Source organism: Pan paniscus, chromosome 19 (genome assembly GCF_029289425.2).
Source record: "Pan paniscus chromosome 19, NHGRI_mPanPan1-v2.0_pri, whole genome shotgun sequence".
Lineage (NCBI taxonomy): Eukaryota > Metazoa > Chordata > Mammalia > Primates > Hominidae > Pan > Pan paniscus.
Window position 1 is genome coordinate 52388369 of NC_073268.2, and position 24742 is coordinate 52413110.

The 24742-nt window shown below is 50.5% G+C and overlaps 1 protein-coding gene across 9 annotated transcripts in view; it reads right to left on the minus strand.

The window, feature by feature from the left end:
- The window catches only part of TOM1L2 (target of myb1 like 2 membrane trafficking protein), a 127130-nt gene that overhangs the window by 28133 nt on the left and 74255 nt on the right, over nt 1-24742 (minus strand). For 5 of the 9 annotated variants that reach the window (XM_008960884.4, XM_003808783.4, XM_008960883.4 and 2 more), the window contains 4 exons: nt 22010-22159; nt 13003-13137; nt 11075-11233; nt 7997-8113 (listed from right to left, as the gene is read on the minus strand). In XM_008960884.4, the coding sequence (XP_008959132.1) occupies nt 7997-8113; nt 11075-11233; nt 13003-13137; nt 22010-22159 (561 nt within the window). The remainder of the gene's footprint in view (nt 1-7996; nt 8114-11074; nt 11234-13002; nt 13138-22009; nt 22160-24742) is intronic. The other 4 variants (XM_063599188.1, XM_008960886.6, XM_003808786.5 and 1 more) reach the window with 1 other exon arrangement.

Consider the following 24742-nt stretch of genomic DNA (forward strand, 5'->3'; position numbering starts at 1 on the left):
CAGCCTGGGGAACAGAGTGAGACCCTGTCTCCAAAAAATAAAAATAAAATATAAAGTATTCTGAACTCTTGGTCCCTGCAAATTACCAGCTCAGTTATCCACATATGCTCAGTCTTCTCAGCACTCTTCACTCAGAGAATGGGGAATTCTTGTTCATCCAGGATCTAATTTTCCCTCTCTAGGACTCATCCCAGGCCCCACTGAACCAGCAGTAAGCACTTATAAACATACAGACAAGTGCTAGAATTAATAAGAGGTGAATACGGGATCTTAATTGCAGGGGACACTACTATCCAGTAAAGAGAAAACTCCACAAAATACCCACTCTCTTCTGTTGTGAATGGCTCATGTCCCCAGGCCAGGCAGGAGAGGGGCTCTCAAAAAGCTGCCTGGGCCTTGGGGCCTGCCAGACGTGGTCTGGATTGCCAGGCAATAATGGCCACAGGCGCCAATGGACACTCACAGGTCAAAACCCAGTCACAATTACTGTACACAGGAAAGCCAACAACACAGGGGAAACACTCATTACAGAATGAAGCATACTCAGGAGTGATGCAGAAAACCAAGGCAGGCCCTTAACATTAAAACAAACAAAAACAAAATAAAAATGTCCAAACTTATGAAAGAAGCAATCACATAGATCACGTGAAGGATTCCAACAGCCAGGACTGAAGTGAACAATTAAAATAATTATAGTATTTCAAATAGACTGGTAAAACGCAGTGAGCATCTGTTCAGGGCTGACAGAGGAGCACAGATTTAGGTTAACTTTGACAGACCATCCTCCCCTGCTTCCTAAAAGAAAAAAAGGATACTTGGCCAACACTTGGGCAGTAGATTTACCCCATACTTTGGAAGAAGCACCAGAGGGAGACCTGGCCAAAGTGTGCAGGATGGAAAAGGGAGGCTGGGCAGTAGGACAGAGAAAAGAGGTCAAACAAACTTCTGCCTCTCTGCTCTGCCATGGACTGTTCCGGGCCACCGTGCAGGTCTCCTCCCCAGGGATGTGGACGTGCCAACACACATGAGGACCGAGCCAGGCACTGCTGAGCTCCTCTTTGCTCCAGCACTCCAGGTGTCTGCGGAAAATCTCTGATGAGCAAAAGGATCTCAAGTCCCAGCTCAGGACCCACCCCCTCCAGCAAACAGGCCCATTACAAGAAAGTGTGGCCTCTGGGGCTTGTGGCCTAGCAGCAAGCCCTGGCTGTCCTTGGTTGGGGAGGGAGAAGGAAAAAAGTCAATCACTTCTCATTCAAACTGCAGGCCAATCACAAGGCACAGGACGTGCAAGTCAGGGGAGTGTGGCAGTAGGTTGTGGGAAATAGATCCAAGTTACCCTCCAGAAGACTGGGGTATCAGCACCTAAGGCCCACAGGCCATCTTCAAATACACTTCAGACTTTCCAGGATATAGGTGGCCTCAGGCACTTGCCACATTGCTTAAGGGCTCCTGAGAAGTTGGCCATCTGCCTGCAATGTCCCTTATTTCCTTTTCCATCAAACAAACTCTTACTCATCCTTCAAGGCCTCAGGATGTTTCCCCACTCCAGTATTTTGTCATAAAAATTTTCAAACATACAGCAAAACAGGAAGAATTTTACAGTGAACAGACACCATATGCCTATCACCTAGATTGTACCATTAACATTTTACAGTGACAGCTTTAACACGTACTTCCCATTTATTCATCTTCCTGTCCACATACAATGTTTTCTGGGGATCTCCCACCACCCCACCCTCCTCAAGACTCCCAAAGCATTCAACACACTCCAGTCTGTCATCAGAGCCCCTCTACAAAAACCTCCAGCAAGGGGTGACCAGCCCCCACCTGCACTCCACACAGCAGAAGCCCCGAAACAAAGAGTAGGCCTCAAGGGTGGTTCACTGGATTTAGAGGAGAACCAAACCAGATTCCTCAGTAGACTGCAGGAAGTGTCTCAGAAACATGGCTACAAATACTCCCAGCACCGGCGGCCTGATGGAAGGGAGCAGGGGTTGATGTCAGTCTCCTCAACAGAGCCCTAGCCCCAGCTGGGTGCTGGGGACGAAGCTGCAGGCAGCAAGTAGCCTGTGACTGGATACACTCTCCAAGTCTCCAGTCCTCTCCAGGCCTGCTTCTCCCTGGGTAAAATAAGGGGGCTGCATTCATGAGGAAGTTCTTCTGCAGAAGGCCACTGACATGCTGCAGCGGCCTCCATGGCACGGGGCCAGGGCAGCTGAGGCTGCTCTGCTTTTCTCGATTTTAAACATTGCCATTCACTGTAAAATTTTATTTGTGGAGGAAAAGGTTCCATACTTTATTTATTTATTTACTTACTTATTTATTTATTTTTTTAGATGGGAGTCTCGCTCTGTCGCCCAGCCTGGAGTGCAGTGGCACAATCTCGGCTCACTGCAAGCTCCGCCTCCCGGGTTCATGACATTCTCCTGCCTCAGCCTTCCGAGTAGCTGGGATTACAGGTGCCTGCCACCAAGCCCGGCTAATTTTTTGTATTTTAATAGAGACGGGGTTTTACCATGTTAGTCAGGATGGTTTCGATATCCTGATCTCATGATCTGCCCGCCTTAGCCTCCCAAAGTGCTGGGATTACAGGCGTGAGCCACCACGCCCAGCCATTACTTATTTATTTATTTATTTATTTAATATGTTGAGATGGAGTCTTGCTCTGTCACCCAGGCTGGAGTACGGTGGTACGATCTCAGCTCACTGCAACCTCCGCCTCCCAGGTTCAAGCAATTCTCCTGCCTTAGCCTCCCAAGTAGCTAGGATTACAGGCACCCGCCACCACACCCGGCTAATTTTTGTATTTTTAGTAGAGATGGGGTTTCACCATGTTGGCCAGGCTGGTCTCAAACTCCTGACCTCAAGTGATCCACTTGCCTCAGCTTCCCAAAGTGCTGGGATTACAGGTGTGAGTCACTATGCCTGGCCTCCGTTACTTTAAAAAAACGTTTGGAAAGTGTTAGATGATTTCTGAGGCTCTAACATTGTGACCTCAGCTTGGAGGAAGAATGAGCCCCAGGGGCACAGAATGCAGTGATCTCATCAACAGTCAGCACCAGGAACATCTGCTCTGGCCTTGTGTTTGCTGCCTCTTCCCCACAGCCTTCCCACTGGGGTGATGGGTTAGACAGCTCCCAACCCCACAGGCAGGGCCTCTATGCTCCAAACCTGGAGAAGCATCCTGATGGCTTTCCAAAGAGCTATGCTAAAGACAGGCCCAGAGACTATGACCTGGGGCTTCCACATCAGGGATTTCCAGGGGTCTCTGCACAGAGAAAGCTTTACCATCTCTTGGCTTCAGTCTTTTACACCTGTCTCAAAAAGGAAGAAAAGGCCATGCGTGGTGGCTCACACCTGTAATCTCAGCACTTTGAGAGGCCGAGGTTGGTGGATCACTTGAGGTCACGAGTTCAAGACCAGACTGGCCAACATGGTGAAACCCCATCTCTACTAAAAATACAAAAATTAATCAGGCATGATGGCAGGTGCCTGTAATCCCAGCTACTCGGGAGGCTGAAGCAGGAGAATCACTTGAACCCGGGAGGCGGAGGTTCAGTAAGCCGAGATCATGGCATTGCACTCCAGCCTGGGTGACAAAGCGAGACTCCTTCTCAAAAAGAAAAAAAAAAAAAAAAAAAAAAAAAGGACAGAAGGTGAGAAGGTGAAAGGAGGGCCAGATGTTAAAGACTTTTGCTACCACAGTGCCAGCCGGCCACCTGCATGTCCTCTGTGGTGTCATCACAGCCAGACCCTCAGCAGGCTCACTTGGGAGACTTTCCTCTGCTTCCTCCACCTCCAAATCACTCAAAGTGTGATTCTCTTTGGGCCTAAGACACCCAAGAGCCTACTGCTTGCTCAGGTCACCCTTTCCACTGTGCAACAGCCAGGACAGGAATTTCCTAAATGTTGACGACTTCAGCTTTGGCCTTCTCCCATTTCTGGTCCTCAACAGAGGGAAGAACAGCTGGTCACTTGTACAAAAGCCCTCCATCTATTAGAACACCTTGGTAAATATCCTCTTTTTTCTATCTAATTAATCCCAATGCCTTTATCTTTTCTTCAAGGTACATTCTCATCTCTACCTCACGCAACAGTCTTTTAATCATCTTTATGGATTTCCTCTGAGCCCTCCACAAGTTTGAAGGAACACGGAATAAGGTCCTGAAGATCTGTTTTCTGTTGCTGCAAAGATGGGAGGGAGAAAAAAGTCTTTGTTGATGAGAAAGGGGAATAATGAAGCTAAACATGTAGAATAAACTAGATTTCTCTAGAGAAAATGGCCTTGGCCGTTCTGTCTTTGTTGAAATGAGACGCAAGAAGCAAGAGGAGGTACACCATCTGCTACTTGGAGAAACGAGGAGGCCTCTGTTATTATCTTATGCTGATGAACGGCCACAGAAGAACATATATTTTTGGCATCATTGTATTAATTAAAAGTTATTCATTGAAGACAAAGCTCAAAAGGCTAAATTGGGAGAGACAGAGGACACTGGATGACATAATCGCAATCTTTAAAGATCCCAGAAAGCCAAACTCAGGCTTTCTGCAGGTAAGGGCATGCACTTCAGCAGGGACAGATGCAGTGTCCTGAATTTCGGGCCCAGACCTAAGGTTCCTTGAACACGATGACAAAGATAGGCTTAACCACCAGATGAGAAGTGACGCAGCAGGGTTTTCAGCTGATGGAAGCTCTCCATTTTATGTCTGCCTCTTGTGAAGAACTGCCTATCCCTCCCTGTGGTGGGCTGCCAAATGCTGCCAAATGCCACATTTGTTCCATGTGGAGACTGGGCAGTGGGTGGGGCTTACGGCAATCTTCAAATATTTAAGGATCTACCCATGTGAAAGAGGAATTAGTCTTGTTCTAGTGTCTAAGAAGACAGACCAGGATCAAAGTTATAGGGAGCCACACCTTAGATCAATGTGTGAAAGGGCTTTCTAACAATAGTCACGAAAGCTAGGATTTGTGAGGCCTTGCCTAAGCCCAGCCCTGCGCCAGGCACTGCCAAGGTGCAAGTGATCACTCCAGTCTAGAGAGGAGAAGGGGGCCTGGAGACGGCTGGTGACTTACCTGGCATCGCCCAGCTCATCAGTGGGAGGGCAAGGATGGGGAGGCATTAATTCATAGGCCTGTGTAATTTGTATGCCTGCTGTGCTGCTGCCCGAAGTCTAATCAAGATGTCCATTTGAAAGCAAGAGGGCTGCTGTGAACAGCCTGTCACTGGGGACACGCAGAAAGACCCAACAGATAAGATGCTGTGGAAGAAATCTGAACACAGGGGTAGAACTGAACCAACTTCCTGGAAGGTCTCTCCCAACTCAGAGAGTGGAGGATTTGACGCATAGCTCAAGATGAAGAGTTGCTGTGTTCACTCTGGGCACCCTTCCTTCCTTCTCCTCAGGCGCTCCAGCTACGCTGACAGCACAGGGTGCTAGAGTGGCCTCAGCCTCTCCTCAAATACAGCCACATACCCATGAGTCTGCAGGCAAACAGCTCACACTGCCAAGCTTCCCTGCTGCTCTTGCTTCACTATGGGAAGCTACACCCAAAAGTGCTTTGCGATGTGCAGGAGGCAACCGGGACATAACCTGCCCACAGTTATGATCATCCTAGGGCTGACACCACCAATTATCTCTCTTCCTATTCCCCCCACCTCCTACCCCAGCAATTTATACTTGAACTGGGAGCAGCTTCTGTTGGTGGGAACATCTGGGTTGTTTGTTTCCATGGCCTAGCCAGCACTCTCAGCTCTGCACTTCTCTGCCCCCCGCACTCTGGCTGCCCTCCAGCTTGATGGAGGGTCCTGGGGACACATTCTGATTCCAGCACTTTCTAAGCAGACAGTGGTATTTCTCCACATGGAAGGCTGGCTGTTCAGTGTGGCTCTGACCCTTGGGAGACCCTGCCTGCTGGCTTTTGACTGCCAGGGGAAGAAGGGGTGGGAAGATGTCGGCAATGGCAGAGGCGTGCAGCCAACCAGCCAGGAGGGCTGTGTCTGTTCACGGCTGTCCACAGTGCTGCCCAGCTCCTGAATCTCCTGTTGCTGGAAGGACAGCCTCCCACTGGCACTGAGAGTCATTCCTTTTCTATTTGATTTATAAGATAGCAGTGAGGGCTGGGAGGCTTGGAGTTGGAACAAAACAGAGGGAAGGAAAACGTCATGGGAAGCAACCTATTTTTGAAAGCTGTGAGCTGACGCCAGGAGATTAGGTTCTGTTTGTCTTGGCTGATGGGCTTGTTTAAAAAAAAAAAAAAATCCCAAACCCCCTCTCCCCCCAAAACACGAAGTATTCCTGCTGTCTGGGTCTGCTCTGGCTGTCTGGAAGCATCTTGGCTTTGTTCAACACACCCCCTGCTGCCAGGAGCACGGCTCTATCCAGAGCAAATCCCCCCTGTCAGCAGGAATTCCGACGCTGACACAGCACAAAGCTGCCTCAAGAGGCCTTCTCAGTTTCTGGACTGACCTCAGAATCCTGTGCATCTGGGTAACGCCTGGCCGAACCTTCCTGCAGGCTAGGAATGGAGGCCAATGACAATGCATTCAAGGGAAGCCAGGTCCCCTGGAGTGTGGCACATATTCAGCTGGATCTGCTGAGCTGAGGCAAGCCTGGGCTGATGCAGGTGTGTCAGGAGTGAGGTTTGGGAACTAGGGAGAGGCCACTCAGGACTCCTCACTGGGGCTGGGCCAAGGGTACTTGTCTCAGCTTCAAGAGCAGGCTGGTGTAGTTACATGGAGACAAGTTGTTTCCCGGTCTATTTCCTGCAAAAAGCTGCAAGCTCCAGGGACCACAGCTCATGCACCTCTGTGCCCCTAGGACTGTGTTTTGTGTCAGGCCTGGAACAGGTCTCCACCCACCCTCACCCCCATAAGAGCCGATGGCTTTGGAGTAGGAAGGGGGCACAATAAGCAGCAACTTGGGACCAGGACAGGGCCTTCACAGGCGGCAAGCATGTGCCAGCAGCAGGGTAGAAGGTGTAGCACTTGGGGACCAAGACTGACAACGGAGGGCCAGACACAAATGGCAGTTATCAGCAGCAGCAGCAGGTGTATCATGAGAAACTCATGCCAGGTTGCTAAATCAGTCTGGCTCCTGACCTGTTCCCTCAAGCATCTTGCCTCCCATTGAAAAGTGTGTGGGACCTTGCAGTTCACAGCATCCTTTTTCCACCCTCCAGAAGGTCACTGCTTCTAAGGGCAGTACCACTGACATTTTCTGCAAATGCCAGGGTCATCTGAGGCTGGGTGTGGTGGAGATCTGGGCACTGGCTCTGGACCTGGCTGCCCTGGGAAACAGGCCTGAGGTGGGGGCCTTGACCCTGGTTTCAGGGGTAGACTGCAGGCCGCCCACTCCTGGACCCCGTTCTGCCATGCCCCCAGATCCATGGGCTGTCCAGCGGCGGGGAGGCCAGTTTGCAATGGCAAACCACAATATGCCTGGGAATCCTCAGTGTTAGGGAAAAGCATGGGAGCATCACACTTCATCTCAGTCTCAGGACACCTTGGGGGTGAGGTGCCACTAGAAGGGCTCCTGTGCACAGTCAAGGTTGAACAGGCCCTCCTGCAAAATGTGATGTTGAGGGACCAAAATACAGAAATAGTACAAGCTCAACTACATTTAAAATAAACCTACAAAAAAGTCAGAAAGAAAATACATCAAAGCACCTACAGTGGTTATTTACAGATGCTTGGGTCAAAGAAAGTTATTTTCTTTTCTGTGCTTTCTTTTTCTTTCTGTGAGCATGTATTCTACAACTGGCATTTTATAATCAAGAAAAAAAATGTTATTAAGGAAAATAAAAAAGACAGACAGTGGTACTGGCCTCTGCCTGTCCGTAGGCAACGTGAGGCTGCACGTGCGCTCACATGGACTATCAACAACAGGGCCACTGGACCTGTCCCGCCTTGCCGCTGTGTCCCCGGGTGGGATCCTCCAACAGTGTACGGTGGTAGAGCTGCCACCACAGGCCAAGTGCTTCTGAAAGATGACTCACCTGCAGCAACTCCAGATCAGATGAATCCTCCTGTCCAGGGACCATTTCTGTTAACATCTCAGACATGACTTTTGTGTTTCCTCGAACGACGTCCAGTTCACTCCGCAGCCTGGCAATCTGGTGGGGGCCATGAGGAAGGAAAGCAGGAAGGAAAGGTCAGTCAGCCTGCACTTGCAATATCAGAATCAGCTTGCTCCTAGGCTAGTGACAATCCTTCTCACTGGGAGATCTGGGTCGCCTTTCTGAGTGCACAGTGCAGAGGCCACCTTCTCATCTCCCTCTGGCCTGCCTGTCAGCTCTGAGAGAGCTGAATGGGCCCTGCCACCAACAGTCTGTTGTGCCTCTCTGACTGTGACACGAAAGCAGTACCACATAGTGAAGGGCTCCGTGTCAGGAGTGCACCAAGCTGGCTGTCCGTCTCGGCTCTCCCACCACGGGAACTTGAGTAGAAGCTGAACCTCTTAGGGCTTCCGTTGCTGCTCTTTAAAATCCAAGTGCAGGAGGGCAGGAGCTCTGAGATCCCTTCAGAGCTGAGATCCTATTCTACAAAGCTCTGAGTTATAGACTCTGCTCCTAGGAGTTTTACATCTAAACACTAGGATCCCTCTGAGAGGCTGGGCAGTGTCAACAGCACTTTTCTGCTGTGGCAAGAATGAGAGAACAGGGGAAGACGACAGGGGAGACACCTTCCCCACCCAGCTCCCTACATGGTAACACAGCCCCTTGAAAAATACCCAAGTTGCCCATCAGCGATCCCAAAGCCTGGACCCGGGCCAAGGCCCAAGGATCCTCTCCAGCAACAGAGACATCATACACTTTCTCCCCTTGCCCTCAGTCCTGTGCCTCAGATCTGCCCCTTCACTCCCTCAACCCCCTCGAAGGATCTGCAGAAACCACAGGGACCTTCCTTGCCCACAGTGAAATATCATAGAAGAATCTGCATAGAGGTGCCTACTGGTCCCATCACTCAGTGACAAGAGACCAAATAACGCTGGACAGAGGTCAAGAACTGCACAGGACACTGGAGGGAGCCCTGGAAGACTCAGCAGCAACATCCAGAGCCGGACCTGAGCCTCTCTGAGCCTTCGTTTCCTCACCTACAGAAAGGTGGCACTAACCTCACCAGGCTGCTGTGAGTTTCCCATGCGGCGCCTAGCATGCAGGTATGCTCTCTACTACACACATACGGCCTTTGTTCCTGCTCAAAGGTCCAGAGAGAGGAACTGTAATGTCATTCTTCCTGCACTGTGACCCAGCTTAAGTGACAACTTCTCTCCTCAGTGAAGCCTTTTCTGACTCTCCCCACCCCATCCTGAGGTAGAAGCAACCACTCCCGCCTCCTCAGGTTCCCACTCGCTGTGCCATCTTCCACTATTGCAGCTGTAGCAGCCTCTACTGTGTGGGTGGGCTCTCTCAGCAGACCTTTAGCTTCTTAGGGCAGGAACTCAGCTGGGTTGAGCTTTATACCCTCAGCACAGAGACAGGGACAGGAGACCTCAATCAATGGTCTAGCAGGGAGATGGTCTGGGTCCCGAGAGGCTCTTGTTAGCCTCTGGCTCTGCCTGGTGGATGATCCAGGGGTTTTCTTCAAAGTCTTGGTAGAGAGAAGAGGTTTCTGGCTAGGAAGGCCCAGGAAGGCTATGGGCAGCCACCTGGTAGACTCTGAAGCCCTGGGTCCTCTTGGCCAGGCTGGGTGCTGACCTGCCTACCTCTGCTTGCATTCTGCTCCCCAAGGGGCAACATGCCTCAGGGCTCCTGTGCTACCTATGCCCAGACCCTCCAGACCCAGCATCTTCTGGCTACTAGGAGGGCCTTCCCAAGCACCTCCCACACTGTGAGTCGGTGAAGGGGCTCAGTAACTGTCCAACTTCAAACATTTTCTGCCTTCCCTCAGAGCAGGAAGGGCACAGTTCTGCCCACAGAAGCAGGGCCAAAAGCCAGAGACCTTCTTTCCCACAGCACTTGGGTAGCCACAATGAGGACCTCTTCCATCTGCCTGTCAAGCCCACAGCTGCCTGGTGGGGTAACAAATCACTTGTTCTACTGATGGGAGACCGAGGTTAAATGTCCTGACTGAAGCCTAGAGTGAGCAGCAGAGCTGCGGGCTCACACCCAGGCCCTTGGGGCTTCAAGTTCACTCCTCCTGCTCTCACCGTACTCCCTGCTCAGAGCTAGCAGGGAAGTGTGAGGAACACGACACAACACTGCCATCCCTACACACACATTGCTATCCCTACACACACATTGCTTGACCCCTCTGCTTCAGTGAGGTTCCACAGTCATGACATTGTCGCAAATAGTAAATAAGGATTTGGTAAATATAAACATTGGAGAGTTTTTTTTTTCCCCAAGTCTGACCAATTCTCAAATTGTAACTAATTGCAGTTTTATGGATTCTTCTAAAGAGCACTCCCCAATTCATCTAAAAAATCCAGTGTGGGGTTAAAACTGCATTAGTTTATCAGGAAGTAACCCGGGAAGGTGGGGAGTGTTTGGGATAAAAGCAGGCTTCTTGTGCTTCAGGAGGGCCTCCCTGATCAGGTCACAGGCCTCTGATGGCTGACTTTTTTTATGGGATAGATCTAAGCCTCTGCATGACAGACAAGCCCGTCACAACTCAGCTGCACATCTATGCTTTTGGCCTCACATTCTGCCATGGTTTCCTCCCAGATCTGGGCCCTACATATGCACCTGCTCTCCAATCAAGCCACCTGCTGCTCCGAGAGAGCAGCGTCTGCATCTCTGCATTTAAATGTCATTGCTGAGCATGCGGTCTCACCTGACAAAGCCCAACTCCTGTGTCAGGACCCTCTGCATGTCAGGTCCCCGGTGCCTCCCAGGCACCACTCAACCCTGGGCTCACAACTCTGAGCCCTTGGTTCTGCTCCCCACCACAGCCTGACCACACTCCATCATGACTTCCTCAGCATCTGTCTCCCCTGGGGATTGAGCCCATCCATCTCTGTGTCCCTAACACCCAGCACAATACCTGGCTTGGGAGGCCTTTGTAAGTGTCTCCCAGAAAGATGAATAAGGAGAGTCAGCTGGCTTGCCTATGGCCCCGAAGTATGCAAGTACCTGTTCTGAATTGGCTGTGATGGGGCCAGTCACACTCAGAGCTGGGGCCTGCGGTGCGGAGTAGGGAGCAGGAGGCGGCGAGGAATAGGAACCAGCACTTGTCCTCTGCTGTGATTGGGACCTGGGCATGGTCGCGGCTGGATCCACTTCAGGGACACTCTGGCATGGCAACAACAAAGTCCTCTGTTTACCTGGGCTGCCTGCATAGCTGGACCTGGTACCTACCCCACCCCATGCAGCACTTCCCCAAGGCTGCCCACAAAAGGCTCAAGGCCCTGCTCCACTGCTGCCCGGGTGAGGTTCACAGAACCCCACTGAGCCCAGGCTCTCCATCTGGGAAGTGGGGCTGCCAATGGCTCCTCCCTCTACTTACCTCTCAAGGAATGTGTGGCAGACAATGAAAGCAACTCCAAAAGGCAGCACCGAGAGTGCTCTGTGAGCCCTCTGGTCATGGTTCCTATTATTAAGACCACCTCGGGATCCAAGTGGAGGGAGGGCGGTTATTAAGTTTTGCTAATCACAGATCTTTACTTGGTACCATAAGAATTACTTTTTTGGTCTTTACAAGTAGACTAATATAAATAGTAATTATGCAATTTACCAAATGTTTTTTGTAATTATAGGAACAACAACACTGCTCTCTGTCATTATTAGAAGAATGAAACAGGTTATGTTGATTTCACAAAGCATAGCGCATGGTCTGGAGGGATCATGATGAAAACAGCCTCCAGAAAGGGTAATCCCTTGGGCCAGGTGCGGTGGCTCACGCCTGTAATCTCAGCACTTTGGGAGGCCGAGGCGGGTGGATCACAAGGTCAGGAGATAGAGACCATCCTGGCTAACACGATGAAACCCTGTCTCTACTAAAAATACAAAAAATTAGCCAGGCATGGTGGCGGTCACCTGTAGTCCCAGCTACTCAGGAGGCTGAGGCAGGAGAATGGCATGAACCCGGAAGGCGGAGCGTGCAGTGAGCCAAGATTGTGCCAGTGCACTCCAGCCTGGGCGACACAGCAAGACTCCGACTCAAAAAAAAGAGAAAGGGCAATCCCTCATGCTTGCCCTTTGAGTATCTCAGATGACCTCTTGCACATTAAAATTAAGTCGTGTTCCTACGAGAGACGTGCACAGGTGTGCTATCCTTCTCAGAGATGGGCAGTGGGGGCAGGCAAGGTGAAGTGTACTGGGATGAGGTGCCTCTCCCAGACCCTGGCGCTTTCCTGGCTCTCCCCCAGGCTAGGAGTGGAGTTGATTCCCAGCCAGTAGAGGGACTAGCTTCCTTGAGAAACCATGAGGCATGACCTACATGCTTTTAACCCTGAAGTGCCAAGCTGCCCCCTCCACAGTGCTCAAGTTACTGTTGGCACTGCAAAAGCTTTGGTGGGATGCCCCTAAAGGGACCTTCCCAGGGCTTTGATCCCAAGGCTGATGGAATCAAGGATTGAATCCAGAATCAATTCTGGATTGATGCTGAATACTCACAGCTCAAAATAAATTTTAGATCCGTTTGACTTGGTACAATTGAAAAAACAGAAAGCTACTTTTTGACCCAAGAGTGACATCAAGCCCTGAGGTGCTATGGTGCTCTGAGGGACAACAGGATTCCCACACCAGATTCTAGGGGCCTCTGAAAAGCAGGTGCTAATGACCCTCACAGGATGGCCCCGCCCAAGTAGCCATTTCAATGAAAACCCTGAACTGATCCCTTTATTATATTCTTCCACAGACACTGCTGCCACTTAATCACCAGTCAACCAGCTGTCTCACTCCTGCATGCCCCTTGTTATTAAAAAGGAATGCCCCCGAGCTTTAAGAAAGCACGATGACAAGCTGAATAATTCAAAGGCAGCAGCAGAAGGGTGGCTGCAGCAGCTTGGCTCACCCGTTCTGCAGTAGGTCTTTCTAGAAAGTGCCAGCTGGAAGCTTACCCGCTGTGGTGTGTGTATGGGAGACAGAGCGTCCAAGTCTGCCATGGGAAATTCAACCCCTTTCCTCTTCAGCTCCTCATATATGTGCACAACGCCGGTGAGATCAGGACTGCTTCGAAAGGCATCAGCCCATGCCTGGGATAATAGAAGGCCTGTTAGGAAGCATTTCTCAGAGCTGCCATGGTATCTGAAAATCCAAAGTGGCCCACGTCCTCTCCCCGAGACCAATGCTCTCCTACTTGCACATGCAAATTGCACTGGCTAAACCTATTCTGTTCCTCTCCTTCCGCAACTGCTGCCACGACACAGCTGGTGAAACCCTGGCTTTCAATGGTGCTGCTGAGCGTGAACAAAAACACAAAACTTAATTTAGCATGTATTTCCTTGGAGAAGAGACAGAGAAATAACACCTATGCACGGTGGTGCATCCTAAAAAGCAGGAATTTTCCTAATGGCAAGGAAATCAATTGCTGGGGCTGTTCAGCTGCAGGGAGTGGAAGCTGGAGCCTTGTCAGCTCAGCAGGGTGCCTGCCCTCTGTGCGGGAGCACCTCTGCCCTGAAAGCTTCTACTGGTGGAGTTGGGAACCGGCAACAAATTGAGCAGAAAGGAAAGGAGAAATTGATGTGTGACATGAAGTAAAGGCTAACTACAGGTTTCCTCAGATCAGAGACAACTAATGCTGAGCTTGTCTAGCCTAGCTCTGTCTAGCGCTGCTGCCGGTAGGTGAGATGACTGTGGTTCAAGGGAAGAAGAGCCCATTGGGAGCTAGACCCAGGCCAGACTGGGGAGTTCACCCCCAGGGGTCCTTTTCCCAGACCCAAGCTTCTTTCATGATGTCCACTGCCAAAAATGTCAGCACATGTGTGCCCAAATCGAAAAATCCCAAGAAAAGCCCAATCACCAGATTCCCTTCAGTGAAAACATATCACAGAGAGGAAAGAGCAAAAATTCAAGTAGATTATCATTTCTGTTGACTCATGAAACTTAAAAATTAAAAAAAAAATTCTGGGCCGGGTGCGGTGGCTCATGCCTGTAATCCCAGCACTTTGAGAGGCCGAGGCGGACGGATCACGAGGTCAGGAGATCAAGACCATCCTGGCTAACACAGTGAAACCCCATCTCTACTAAAAATACAAAAAAGTTAGCTGGGCGTGGTGGCGGGTGCCTGTAGTCCCAGCTACTCAGGAGGCTGAGGCAGGAGAATGGTGTGAATCCGGGAGGCAGAGCTTGCAGTGAGCCGAGATGGCGCCACTGCACTCCAGCATGGGCGACAGAGCAAGACTCCGTCTCAGAAAAAAAAAAAAAAAAAAAAAAAAAAAAATTCTGTTCTTTGGAAGTCTTGGACTATATCAAAAACAGAATACTCAAAGGGCTCCCCAGAAATGGCCCTTCCCATGCTGTCCCATTCACCATACATACCCAAAGGAGGAGGCAGAGCCTCCTGTGCCCATGACTCCATTGCCAAGTCTGTCATTGTCACAGAATTTAACTGTCTCCCTCACTCCAGCAATGTGGTACAACCAATCCTGAGGCAGCCACAGAAACTCTATCTCTAACCAACAGACCCATTTGAAGTTAAAAGGTCAGTTTCCAAAAAGCCTCCTTAATTATGACTGATGCATCTCACCAGGAACAGTACTGTCAGCCCGGCTTTCCCTGATGCACTTATTTAATTTGCATGCTCAGGGATTTAAAACTACTGGATCAGGACAGCCCCTCTTGGCCAACACTCCTTCTGGATTCTGAGGAGGGCCAAAGAAGGTGCCTCACAGAGCACTGTCTGGAAGGCCCAGCTGGAGGAGAGTAGGTTGCCCGTAGGGAGTGCCTCTGGCCCCGCCCCCACCAGCTGCGCTGGCTGCCTCCACCTGGTTCAAAATCCAGCTAAGTCCTGTGACGCCAACCTCAAAATGCCTTAGCATTTTAGTTTAGGGTGTTGACTTTAGGGTCTAAAAACCAGTTTCACAGCCCACTGTCGGAGGCTGGGGAAAAAACACATGGCAGTTCTTCCTGGCACCACTTCATGCCTTTGTACATGGAGTACCAACAGCTCCAGGGATTCCTTTCGATTCATCTAGCTCTCTACCCAAGCCAAATTTGAGATAATAGGAATAAAGATGAAAGAACTATGGCTCTTCTCTCCAGTTGGAGGATACTTCTTCGGGTCCACTTTCTAAGGCACTCTGCTTCCATGTTCACAGAGACAGACTGGAGTGGGAGGGAAATGCACACCCAAGTTGGGCCAATCAGATGCTCCTCCTTCCAGGAACTCAGCAGCACTAGAAGCTGGGATGTTCTCACTGGGTAGGCAGAACTGTCCTCTGTAACTCCAGGGCCATGTGCCAGCACAGGACTGGAAGCAGAGACAGCCTATGTTCTCCAGAAGGAGCAGCTAGAGTGCTCGGAGGTGCAGGCGTACAGGAGAGGATTTGGAAGGCCTTCCTGATCTTTTCTGTCCCTTCCCAGGGCAGGGTGACCTGGACTTCTGGGAGACTCTGCCCTGTCATGACAAACTCTTCTCTTTGCCTAGGCAAGCTGGAGTTGGCATCTGTTATTTGCGATCAAGTAGTCTTGGCTAATCTACCCGCTTCCTACCTGCCACAATTCCAACCCTTATCTGGGACCTCTGTGCAGACTGGATGAGATGGCTGCTAACAGAGCAGATATTCATGATGGCAATCTCTATTGAACAGGATTCTCATGCCAACAGAGGAAAAAACGGGGTGCAGGGGCGCCTCTGAATAAATGCAGCTCTGGGTGTCTCTCATCTCTGGGTGTCTCCCATTCATATGTGAAAACGTACAGATGGGAGACATCCAGAGATGCCATGTGTCCCTAGCATCTTCTTGGGACATGCCTCAATAATTGGGCATGGGTCAGAGCTGTCCCCCAGGCTGGAGTACAATGGTGGTGCCAGCTCAGCTCACTGCAACCTCTGCCTCCGGGCTCAAGCAATCCTCCCATTTTAGCCTCCAGAGTAGCTGGGACTATAAGCATGTGCCACCATGCCTGGCTAATTTTTGTATTTTTTGTAGAAATGGGGTTTCATCATGTGGCCTAGGCTGGTCTTGAACTCCTGGACTCAAGGGATTCACCCACCTTGGCTTCCCAAAGTGCTGGGATTACAGACATGAGCCAACTGCGCCCAGCCCAGACACCTTTTGAAGGCAGACACCGAGTCTCTCACCCTTGTCCAGAGAAGGCAGTCAGTCAACATTTATCAGGTTAAACTGAATTCAGTTCTCACAGTTACTAAGCATCCTTATTTTCCTACTTCAGAGAACAGAGGAAAGATGGCCACTTAGGCTGTCAACAGACTGAAGTGACAGTGACAAAGGAGGGGTGCTGGAAGGCTGACCCAGCTGAGAATACTCCCTAGAGGAGATGTGGCAAGCCTCAGGAGGTCTGGCCACGCTTGGAGTGCTTAACCTGAAGCCTGGGAGCAGCAGAGAGGGTGGGGCAGGCTGCCTCCCTTAAAGCTGCCTTTTCAGAAAGCAAAGTGATGCAGCGGTGTGAGCACACTCTGAGGGCCTGTCACAGGAGCTAGCTGGTTAATGACCAAGTGGTCAGTTCACTGGAAGCCTTCTTTTCCTGCCTGTGGCTACAAGATTAGGGGCTTGGAAGACCCAGAGGAAGGTCTAATGAGGAGAAAAAAGGAAAGAGATCAATTCAGATCTCCTTCATTCCTTTGGACCGTATACAAAACCCCAGAATAAAGCCAGAAACAAACATAAACCATAACCTATTCATTTCTGTATCCCTGAAAGTTTTGACAAAGCTTTGAATCATCAAATTTCAGACCAATAAACCATTGCTGATTTAAACTATGGGCTCTGGGATGCCTTTGGATAGAAGGGAGCTTCTGTCAGCTCCTGCTTATGCCCCCAGACCAGACTTCCTATTCCCAGTGACAGGGTCCCCAGGGAGCTGCTGTCCACACAGAATCTGGCCAGAGCCCAGCTACCAGGCTCTGACGTCTTCAAAGAACACACACCTCCAGCTTCTCCTGTCCCCACTCCCATCCCCACCCCAATCAGTTCACTTTTTCAGTGGAAAGTGCATATGGTTAGACTATTGCTGGGGCATGGGGAGGGGGGCTGGAGAGGCATGACCACACTGAGGTGACTCTGCCAGGATGACTCCATTTCTGCTCCTGAAAACAATTTCAAGGGAAAGGCTCAGGGATGGCATAGAGTGGGAGCATCCTTTTTGTCTTCTCAACAAATGGGACTTAATGTAAGCAAACAAAAAGGGACACAAGCCAAAACACCAGCCAAGGCATGAGGTGAAAACATAGGGGTGAAGCTGAAAGCTGCCGGAAGGGAAGTCTTTGGTGCCCCTGGGGGTAGAAGTGAGTGTCAGCAAGCTACCAACCAGGCTGCACCACTCTCAATGTGTCTTTCCTCCCATCCTCCCAGGGAGACCGGCTCCATCCAGAAAGGCAGATCCTGTGGTGCGGGTAAGCCGACTGAGCCCTTGCACCTGTTGGTAAAAAGTCCCAGAACCACACTGCTGGGTCTGTCTTTTGGCGGGTTGAGGGGGACGGGGTGGCTACGGATGGCTGGAGGGCAGCCAGAAGACAGAAAGCCCCCATACGGGAAAGGAAGGAGTACAGTGGGGAAAGGAGGGGTAGGCATCAGCTGGATTCTCTTTGCAGTTGGCCAGGGTGCTACTGATGGCAAAGGTGCCACTGGGTAGGCTGACCATGCCTGCGAATGGCACTCTGAAAGGGAATCAGAAGGTGGGCTGGGGGCAGGCAGATATGCACGGATGAGCTCTATCACCCACTTCCCTATAGGCACAGGGGGACTTTGGAAAAGCTAGTGTGGAGCCCAACCTCCCCCTTCCCCTCAATCTGGCTGCAGCTCTGCTTCCACCATCCTCAGGGCAACCAAAGGGGCAGTGGGCTTTGGCCAGCAGCTGGTAATCAGAGCCATGGGTTCTACCTCTGCCAGGACCCCCAACCATGCCTCACAGGCAGGAGGTGTTAGGGAGGCACGTCTGTGTGGCCCCTTTACCTTGAAAGCTTTTCAAGTGCTAACACATTCTATCTACTTTTCCATAATGGAAAGGTTAAGGCTGTACCCCACTCCACCCCCAAGCCACAAACAGTCAAAAGCCAGTTTAAGTCCTTCCTGGCTGGGCCCTCACCCTCTGTCATCTGCAAACCTTTGTTTCTCCAGTTAAACTGCAGGCTCCCTGAGGGTAGGGCCAGGACTGACCCTGTCCCACTTCTCTGAAGAGCACCAAGAAGCATCCTGATACCACGATGGTGCAGAGAAGTCTGTTACCGCTCTGGCACCCCACACTTAGCTGAACCTCCTCTCAGCCTAGCCTCATTGACATGAGAGCTGCTACCAACTCACAGGCTGGCAAGGCAGCCAGTGACCTGTCACCTCCAACCCCATTCTTGTCTCATGGTGGGAGCAGCACTTTCTCTCCTGGGGGAATTGTCAGAGTCCCTGGGGGAGTCTTAAGTTTTCTAAAGTATATTCAACATGCAAATAAAAGTACTTTCTTTCTCAAAGGGGCTAAAAAAAGGTTGACCCAATGCAATGCTACTCCATGCTCTAATGAAGAAGATTGAAAACAGGGTGTGTGCGTGAGGATGCGAAGCAACTAACATTCTTGGGTGCTGGTGGCCGAGAACACCCAAGAGCCCAGTGGAGCCCATTCCCCACCACACAGCAACCTCACACCCCGGTATGAGGTGGATACATATGAAATTGCTAATATTTGGCCATTTTTGACCAACAAAGATGGCACTTTCACATATTCAACTTAATATATTCCCATTAAAAAGGAATACATATATGCTCAAGAAAAGTCAAGTGCTAGATGCTCATAGCAGCATTTTTCACAGTACCCCCAAACTGCAAACACCAAGTCCCCATCAACAGTGGGAGGGGTAAATAAACTGTAGTGTGTTCACACAACAGGACTTGGCACAGCAATGGCAACGAAAGACCTAGAATCACAGGCAACAATGCGTGTGACACCCACAAACACAGCAGAGGCAACAGAGCACTCTGGATGAAGTTCAGGAACAGAGAAGACTCGTCTATGCTGTGAGAGCTCAGGCAAGTGGTCATCCGGAAGGTGGGAGGTTTTGGGTGTGGTCATATTCTGTTTCCAGATGCAGGGGCTGGTTACATGCTCAGTTTGTGAAAATTTATCAAGTTGTATACACTTTTATGTGTGATTTCCTGTATATATATTATAATTCAATTAAAAGTTTTAAAAAAAGAAAGGGCTAGGGATCCTGTTTATTCTATTGGTTCACCCTGTTACAGAAGCCAAGCCACCCACAGCTGAATGCTGCCTGCTGTCCTCTGCTGGGCAGCCGTTACCAAAGGTAAGAGCTCTTCAGGAACACTGCAAATCTGGAGAGGAAGAACACTCTCCAGCTGGGTTATCAACCCCCATCTAGGAGTAGCACCATTATCTGAAGCCCATGCTTTTCACAGCTGGACCAGGAAACTGTCCAGCCAGGCAGAAGCTTGCGAGGCATCTCAAGGCCCTGTTCTGCTCAGGTCCCCATGGCCAGCACACACTGCTACTGCCAGACCAGCAGGGGGAGGCCTCAGAACATGGTGCTGGCCACTTCACACCATGGGCTGATCTCATGGGCTCAGGATTGAGAGCAGACAGGCAAGAACCCCAAGTTCCATTTTACAGATAAGGTGGTACATGCCCACAATAAATTAGTACACCTGTCTGAGGTTAGCAGCAGGACTGGGTAAAAGCTGGGAGGAGCTGGAAAGTGTGGAGGGGTGATCCTGATAGGAAAGCTTGGAGGTGAGGGCAGGGTGTGCGGGGACAGGCATCCTCAGGGTAGAGGTGTGGGCCACAGCCAGTGAAGAAGGCTGTGTCTGCCCTCAGCCATGGTCCCCACACAGTCAGCAGGGACAGTGCAGTTCACACCCCTTGTGATAACTGTGCTTGCCATGCGGTAGGCTAGCCACCCTGCTGGGCCCGCCACCCTGCAGACAGGCCTCGGGGTCAGAAAGCTCTACCACAGGACATGCTTTGTGAGAAGAAGCCACCATTTGTTTTCCTAACATGAATTCCTGGGGGTATTGAGGTAGGGGAGTGCAGCCCCAGAAGGAAGGGCTGGGGTAGAGTGGGGTGTATGAGGAAGGTAAAGTGCATGCACACGTGTGTGTGTGTGTGTGTGTGTGTGTGTCTGAGGGAGACAGAGAGACAGAAGGATGTTGGGTGGGCAGAACAGGGACGAGGGACAACCCTAGGGTAAACATGGGAAGGCCTCCCAGAGTTCCTCAGAATTAACTACATTCACTCATTCATTATAAAGAAATACTGAACACCCGCTCTACACATTGCACTGCTCTAGACCCTGGGGACAGCATGTCCCTGGGTTCTTAGGGAACGAAGAATGAGGCAGACAAAAGAAATGTTAGCAAAGCCAGTCTTGAAGACCACAAAAAAGGATGATGTGAGACAGAGAGTGTGTGTGCTTAAAACCAGCTGGAGGCCTCCGAGGTACCTGTGAATGAGGAGGAGGAGTCACTGCTCTGAAACCTTTCAGGCAGAGGGAAATGAGCACAGGGAATGGACAGAGGCTCCTCTCCAGCTGCACACCTGACCCATCTGAGAGCCCGGCCTGCCCCGGCACTCCACTTCCTGCATTCTCCGCTGCCTCTGCCTGGCTGCCTCCCTTTGCCCTTGCTGGAGCCCCACACCCAGCCCTGGGTTGGTCTCTCCTCTTGGCTCCTGCAGGCCCTTGTCTTGCCTCTGCCACAGCACTAATCACCCAGGCTGGATGTGCCTGTTGACTTATGTGCCTTCTGTGTCACCACGTGCTCTGTCTAAAACCCAGGTCTGCATACATCCCAGCTCAGAGCCCTTCGATGGCTTCCCACTGCCTACAGGACCAAGCATGCCTCCTCGGCATGCATGGCCACTGGCCTCTGGGCATCCTTCTGGTCCCATCTCCTGCCTGCTCCCCCACCCCAAGCCCTGCCCCCAACATTCTTCATTACACCCCCTTCCCCACATAGTGGTCTCTACAACATGTCCACAAATTATTTGATCCTCCTTTCTTCAAGAGATGGAGTTTATTTCCCCTACTCTTGAGGCTAGGCCTGGTGACTCCCTTCTAACAAATAGAATATAACAGAAAAGATGGTATGTGACTTCCAAGGCTAGGTCATCAAGACCTAATCTTGATGTCCACATGGTGATAAACTCAGGTCTCTTGCCAATAGTCATCAAGGAACTGAGGCTTCCTGCCAACAGCCATGTGGGTGCACCATGGTGGAAGTGGAGCCTCCAGCTATAGTCGAGCCTTCAGACAATGCAACCTCAAGAGAGACTCCAAGCCAGAATTGCCCAGCCAGCTGCTCCTGAATTCCTGGCCCACAGAAACTAAGAGATAATGAACATTTTCCGTTTGAAGGTATGTTTTGAGGTAATTTGTAACACAGTGAGTGATAACAAATACAACCCAAATATGCCAACTGCTCTCTTTGATGCGTCTGGGCCTTTGCACATGCTATTCTCCCTGCCTGTGAAGTCTCTCCCACTGACTTTTCCACCAAACTCCCCATCATTCTTCAGGGTCCAACGGAAATGTCATCTCCTCAGTGAAACATCCCTTAACACCATCCCCAGCCCCTTACCTTGCTCCGCCTGACCCAGAGTTGGCCCCTGCCCTGTGACCTCACCAAACCTGCACGTAGCTCTAACATGGTTCTTCCTACTCCAAGTTTTCTCAGAGGCCTGTTGAGGCCACCCTACCTGCCTTTGTGAGCAGCAGAGGGATGGCACCCAGAAAGCTTCAGGAAGGCTCTGTTAACTGGCTGGAGAGCCATCAATTAGAATTTCATTCCAGTGGGATGAGAATTTTTTTTGAAGTATTTTGCACCAAATATTTTAAATGTAGAAGTCTCCATTTTTTTTTCCTCCAAATGGTGGGAGAGCATGAGGACTCATCAATAAGAGATTCATCTTACTCTTCCAACAAATTGGGCAAGGGGTCCAACCTACCTGGATCAGAGCAAGCACTTTGTCCTGTACAATGGTGGGAGGGTTGTTCTTGGGAGATATAATTTTGACCAGAACACTGTCGATGAAATCTCGGTTGGCCACAAGGATGTGGAAGCGGTGGCCACAGTTCTTCACACATGTCTCCAGCACCTGATGTGGGGAGGGAAGGAAAAGGGTCACCCCAGTGGGAGCTGGAGAAGACACTGGGAACTGAGGAGTGCAGCTGAGTTTCCACCATCCCCTCTGTCTTGCTCCTAGATCAGCTTTCTGACACGTCTCCTCCAGAGCCAAACCTGCATGGCACACGCATTCCCACACTCCATTCTCCAGGGATGACAGCAGCCCCTTACTGACTGAAGTCTCCTGTCCCTGCACAATAATCAGGCAATTAGTTGGTAATTGAGGCACCAGCTTTGCATGAGAAGGATGCTAGTGTTTTAATGGGATCAAAATGACTGAGCGGTCCCTGAAAATTAGCATTTTAACTCCTCTCTCTGGGCCTCTGGGTATAAGGCATTAGCCAATGGGACATGGGCTCTGTCACAAGAGGAGGCTGCTATGACAGCTTGAATTGCTTAGTGAGTTACTGGCCCTTATATGTGAGAAAGCAAATGCACACACACATCCCCCACTCAACCCTGCTTCTGCAACCAAAATTGGCAATGACAAAGGATTTTCCACTCTTGACAAATGGTTTGTGGACCTCAGCTGCCAGGTGACTTTAATGTCCATGTTCAATTCAGACCCTGCCTGCTCCTCCCTTGTCTGGGAAAACGAGTGACACAGGCTTTAGCTGCTCAGAAAAGCCCAGCATACTGGTTCTGACCAGACGGTCAGTGAGAGCTTGAACCTCAGCTCCACCACTTTCTCCCTGAATGGCCCAGGACAGATCTTTCTGAGCCTCAGCATCCTCATCTGTAAAGCAGAGATGATGAGCTCTCCCTTGCAAGATCGTTGGAAAGATTAGCAAGAATACGTGTAAAGCAGAGATGATGAGCTCTCCCTTGCAAGATCGTTGGAAAGATTAGCAAGAATACGTTTAAAGCATAGGCCGGGCATAGTGGCTCATGCCTGTAATCCCAGTACTTTGGGAGGCCGAGGCAGGCGGATCACCTGAGGTCAGGAATTCAAGACCAGCCTAGCCAACACGGCGAAGCCCTGCGTCTACTACAAATACAATAACTAGCCAGGCTTGGTGGCACATGCCTGTAATCCCAGCTACTTGGGAGGCTGAGGCAGGAGAATCGCTTGAACCTGGGAGGTGGAGGTTGCAATGAGCTAAGATCACGCCATTGCACTCCAGCTCAGGCAACAGAACAAAACTCTGTCTCAAAAACATACATACATACATACATACATACATACATACATACATGCATAAAATAATGCACATAGCAAAGTATCCTGCATAGGGGAGGTGCCCAATAACTGATGACCATGATTACGTGATTACTGTTCAGAAGGCTGCTGTACACACGACGAAGGGGATGGCCTCTTATCCTCCCATAGGACAGGTATGTAGCCTCTTGGAATTCGGAGGTGCCAACTGGGAGTGCTCTGAACTTCCCAGCACTCTGTAAACCAACCCACAGGGTTACCTGGCCCTTCCCATGCCAACAGCCCCCAGTGCCACAGTCTACTAACTGGGGAATGCCTCCTCAAAACGATGTCACCAGCAACAGGGAACATTTCTGACTACCTCACTTATTCTCATTTGCCCAAACTAATCCAACCACTGGTTAACTTCTGCAGCCATCCCACAGGGCTAGGTCCAAGCAAGTGGGCTTTACCTGGACAAAACATAGCCGTAAAGAAAGGTCCATAACTGGAACACTGACTGAATGCGACTATATGCCAGGCACTATGAGAGATCCTTCCATAACATATGGAGTTTTATCCAATTCTCACAACTAATTACTTCTCCTTAAGTGGACCTTAATATCCCATGTTTTAGAGTTAAGAGGTTTAGAAAGGTGAAGACATTGATCTAGGTACAAATTGTCAGTCAGTGCCAGAAGGAGCACAGGAGCTGTGATTAGCCTTCTCTGGAGCTCCAGTCTCCTCGCCCACCTTGAGGCCACAGGGCCATCCCTCCCTCACAGCTCTCCTCCAAGCAGCCACATCAGCTAAGAGTGCCTCAGATGACAGGCAACATGTGTTAGATTTATTGTTCCCCCCTTTGGTCCTTGAAATAACCCTGTAAGATGGGAATCATCCCATTTTAGAGATGAGGAAGCTGAGGATCAGAGGTACCATGTAACTTAACCTAGGAGGCCAAAGCTGGGACTCCCCATGCCAGGCAGCTCCGCAGCCAGCCAGAATCGTTCCTTGCCTTGCTGCTGGCTGCACCTTAGGAGGCCCCGGGTTCCTCTGGGCTTGCCAAGGAAGATTCTGGAGGTTAGCACCCTCAGGGCCTCTGAGTGACCACAGGTTTTACTAAGCCAAGGAGGCATTTTCCTTTCTGAGTCTCTGCTTGTGCCTGATTCTGGTAACCGTGAGGTAATTGGCATTCACTCTCTTGTAGTGATCCATGGGGGCACTGAAATGAACCAGAGGGGTTCTTTCTGTTCTCAAGGGCCTTACAGGCACCCTTCTCTCTAGGATTCTCTAAAACCTTCCTCCCAACTCAGGCAGTGGGGTGTTGGGGTCAAGGCAGATGGCAAGAAGTATGCTTTATTTTGTGAGAAGCAGGTGGGAAAGGTGAGGCTGCAATTATGAGTGGGGAAGAGAATT